The following is a 4,515-nucleotide window of genomic DNA, read 5'->3' as shown; positions in this document are numbered from 1 at the left end:
TCACATGTATTGCATGTGCAATTTTGCAAATGAATAATATTATATCAAATTTTAATTATATGTGTAGTAAATAAAATATAAAAACTAAGAAAAATAGTTAAGCAATTTCTTTTAAATTTGTTCGTAATTTTTTTTCCCCAATAATTAACTGAAGGTAATGAAATTTGAGATTTTGCGGCGAACAATTTTGTATTTTCAAGTAGTCATTAAAATATTAACTTTCAACGGTTCTGATTCACCAATCTCACCCCGACCTGCAGACGTGGATGAATCTCAGACCTTGATCTAGAGAGGCCTCAGACAATCTTTGTTGTGTGGCGTTGTAGGCTATCATTCTCCAACGAAGCTATCTTCTTCCCAAGATCACCTGCACTTCTCTTATAAATAAACCCCCAATTAAACCCGCGGGATCTCTCTCTCTCTCTCTCTCTCTCTCTCGAGTTTTTGGGTTGAGAGGTGCCATTTAAAGGGCGAAGATCTAGCAGCAGTTCATTTCATGTCAGATAGCTGCAACTCTCGCCACTTCTCATGGCTCGTGAAATCTTGCTTCCCCACCAACCAACAGCATGATCCCCACCAGCCCCAACCCCTTCCCCACCACTCCACCGCCACCGCCACCGCCGACCGCCACCGCCGCTCAACTCCCATCTCCTCCCTCCCCGACGACATTCTCCTTGAATGCCTCTCTCGAGTGCCCCCTTCCTCCCTCCCCTCCGTCTCCCTCGTCTGCCGCCGCTGGTCCCGTCTCCTCCACTCTCCTTCCTTCACCCTCCTCCGCCGCCGCCTTGGCCTCCTCCGCCTCACTCTCTTCGCCGTCGCTGTATCCGATTACGGCCTCTTAACCGCTTCCCACTGCTTCGAAGATGAGTCCTGGCAATTAACTTTCTTCCCTACCCCCGACGAGGCCGTTTTGACTCACGCGCGCGCGGTCGCCATCGGTCGGAGGATTTACATCCTTGGTCGGAATGTGATGATCCGATACGACGCCTGGACAGGTACAATGTCTGAGAAATCGCCGACGGTATTCCCGAGGAAGAAGTTCGCCGCCGCAGTGATCGCTGGAAAAATCTACGTCGCCGGCGGCGCTGCTCGGACGGCGGCTGTGGAGGAGTACGATCCAGACACCGACGAGTGGCGTGTGGTTGCAGACGCGCCTAGGAGGAGGTACGGGTGCATTGGCGCGGCTGTCGACGGGGTGTTCTACGTCATCGGGGGATTGAAAATAGGCGCGTCAGGGAACGAGCCGCCACGCGCCGCCGGGGTAGAGGCGCACGTCTACGCGAGCTCGATGGACTTGTACGACGTGGAGGCGGGCGGGTGGCTGAGGAGCCGGGCGGTGCCTGGCGGCGGGTGCGTTGTGGCGGCGTGCGCCGCCGGCGGCCACATTTTCGTGCTGGCGAGCCACGCGGTGGAGCTCTCCTTTTGGAGGTTCGACGGACGGAGAAAGGGAGGCGGCAGCGGCGGTGGAGGGGGTTTCGGGGAGTGGTGCAGGATAAGAAGTCCGCCGCTGCCGGCTCAGGTTAGAGTGGACGGCAGTGTAAGGTTCGGGTGTGTGGGGGTGGGGGAGAAAGTGGTGCTGGTGCAGGTGACGGGGTCGATCGACGATTTGCTTCGGAGGAGCGGGAGAAGCGTTAGAGGAATGAAGGGAGGACTGGTTCTGGTGTACGATTGTATCGCCGGAGAGTGGAGTCGAGGGGCGGATCTGCCGGAGGTGTTGCGACGCGCCGCCTGCGTCTGCGTCGAGTGCTAAATGGATTCGCTTCGCTAACCTCTGGCCACTTGAGTTCGAAATCGGACAAACCTCGGGCGGGGGGTGCAAGAACATGCTCTGCACGCGGATGTTAGAAAAATGCAAGGCACGTTGCTAACATGCGCGGGTGGAGGTGGAGATATAAAAAACAAAAAAAATGAGAACAGCGTGGAGGCTTCACGTGGTGTTTGTTTGAATCAGAAATCAGAATACAAAATACGGCCGCAGCCCGCAGGGGAATGGCGATTTTGACCCAACAGAGTTTTTATTTTTTATTTTTATTAAATTCATACATTAATTTTTATTTTTATTTTTGTTATTTATAATATTATTGTGAGGTCAAAATAGCAACATTTGGGTTTTGTTTATGTGATTGGAGATTTAATTTAGAAGCAAATTGCTTATTTAATCTGTCTGTATTAATTATATAAGAATAAAAATTTGTTCGTAAAGAAGAGATTTCAATGGTTTGAGCTCGAGACTCGACACATGTTATGTTAAAAATGCCGAATTTAATCTTTAATAAAAGATTACATAGAATTTGCGCGACTCTGAGACCTCGGGAATTGGGACTACACATACATATTATATAATCTAAACCTGTGGTGGAATGTATTTTTAAAATCTTAATATTATGTGAGTGAATCTAATGAGTTAAAATTAAAATAAATGCCCTTATCGATCGTCGCATCTTCTCGTGAAAAACATAGGAGGGAATATCATCTTAAATTTCCGACCCACTAAAATGGAGTGAAATTCCGATCTCTCGTTATTTATTTTGAATAATAGATAACGTGGCACCCTGCCGTTGATTCGAGCCTACAAAAAATACTAAGACTTGCATTTATACCAAATTAAATCTGTCGCTTGCATAGATCTAAGTATTAACATAATATCATGAATTCAAACCCTAATTTGCAAGCTGTAAACCTTATCATTATCTGTTTCTATTTTTTTGAACGTGAATGTGGTCTTTGGAATTTGTATCTTGGCTTCCAATGTGAGTGCATTTGAATCATTGAATGTCTTTTCCTGTTTAAGTAATCGATTCTTATTTTGTGGGTAGCATCATTGTTCTAGTGACTCGCACAGTTCTTGGGATAATTTAATAGTAAATTATCATTTATAAATTTTCAAATTAAATTATTAGTAACATTATGCTAAATAATTAAAATATTATGGTCAAAACGTATAGGTACTGCTAGCCAAGAAGACTTAATTCTATGGTAAAACAAAATTGAAACAAGTTTCCGAGTTTAATTTCGAGTTAATCGAAAGAAATTTCGTTAAAAATACATGAATTAGAAGAGAAATGACATTCGGAGGAGGAGACAATTTATTCATATTTTTCATATTACCAATTACCTAATTATTTGCAATAGTTCTTTTGCAAATTTCCGTGTTACTAATTCAATCGATCAACACGAAATTATGCACCGTTGTATAAAACTACACCTTCTTATTAAAGGGAAAATATTACGCACAATTTCAACCGCACGCAATCTACCTTATTCATCCAGTTCTTGACTTAAACAAAACTCGGACTTCGATCAACCTATTATTAATATTCACAAGTGGGTTGTAGGCAAAGAGAGGGTGTCAACTAATATCCATGGCATCAATATTTTGACGTCATCGGTCAAAAAAATGTGAGCAAAATGCAGTAATATGCTCATATTTTCAACTAGATGTAAAAAAAATAAAAAAATTTAATTCAATTTCTGATACATAATTAGGATGGGATAAAATAAAAAATAATATGATGAATAGATGAAATATAAAGATAAATTTTATTTTTAGCAAATAATAATGGAGAACAACCCAATGAATAACCTATATGCATATATATAAATTAAACATTTCAATATTTATAATTTCCAAAATAATTCATCTATTATTTCATAAACTTATTAATTAATTTATTAGTTATAAAATAATTCAATAATCATTACTAATTATAAATCGTACAGATTCAATTATTATTAGTAGTAGTTATAAAATTAAATTACAAATTTATGACTTTCGAAAACATTAATAGTTTCATTTGTTTGTTTTATAATTCAATGTATGCATAACCATATTTTATTTGGTGCTTACTTGTAAGAGCGAATACAAACAAAGAAGATCAAAAGATAGAAGAACACAATAAATTTATATGATTCATCTACATCCGTAGAACTCTTGAACAACTTCCACTATATTGTCAAACTAAAACTATTTTAGGATTTCCACCCTCGATTACGATATATAGATATAATCCCATCTGAGTTTCAAAAATACTTTCATATGATAAAACAATTATACATTATGCCTTAACTCAAATGTGTCGTACCGTATCATAGGGGATTTCGCCTCATGCATCCTCACAACACATCTCCACTAAACTGAAGTTAAAAAGGAAAGTTTCATGGAAGACTCAAAAGCCCTACAAGCCTCTTCGTGCTCTACACAAAATCTTTCACTTATAACAAATTTCAAGTGGATAATGCTGATAAATGTGAGTTATAACTCAGTAAATATATCTTTGATCCTCAAATTTTGTATGAACCAAATCTTTCATTTGTAATAGACTACTGCATAGTCCTTTTAAATGTAAGCATAACTCAACAAATATATCTTCTCTAGTGAGATGGGAGACGTATAGAGTATGCTTGATACAATCAATGAATATCATAATATGGGTATTATTTATTTTTATATTTTTTGATGATTTCGATATTTTAGTTATAATAGCTTCACTTTGGATACTATGTTACGACACCAAA

The 4,515-nt window shown here is 40.0% G+C and overlaps 1 protein-coding gene across 1 annotated transcript; it reads left to right on the top strand.

Moving 5' to 3' along the window:
* The first annotated feature begins 228 nt into the window (after positions 1–228).
* LOC131149695 (F-box/kelch-repeat protein At5g26960) lies at positions 229–2,215 on the top strand. The gene has a single exon (XM_058100384.1). It carries the CDS (start codon positions 497–499, stop codon positions 1,748–1,750), a length of 1,254 nt encoding a protein of 417 aa, XP_057956367.1. The 5' UTR covers positions 229–496; the 3' UTR covers positions 1,751–2,215.
* Positions 2,216–4,515: the final 2,300 nt, after the last annotated feature.

Source organism: Malania oleifera, chromosome 2 (genome assembly GCF_029873635.1).
Source record: "Malania oleifera isolate guangnan ecotype guangnan chromosome 2, ASM2987363v1, whole genome shotgun sequence".
Classification (NCBI taxonomy): Eukaryota; Viridiplantae; Streptophyta; class Magnoliopsida; order Santalales; family Ximeniaceae; genus Malania; species Malania oleifera.
This window is presented reverse-complemented; position numbering and strand designations above follow the sequence as displayed.

Bases quoted from the DNA above. Each gene is read 5' to 3' on its own strand.
- LOC131149695 (XM_058100384.1), top strand. From the start codon at position 497: ATGTCAGATAGCTGCAACTCTCGCCACTTCTCATGGCTCGTGAAATCT.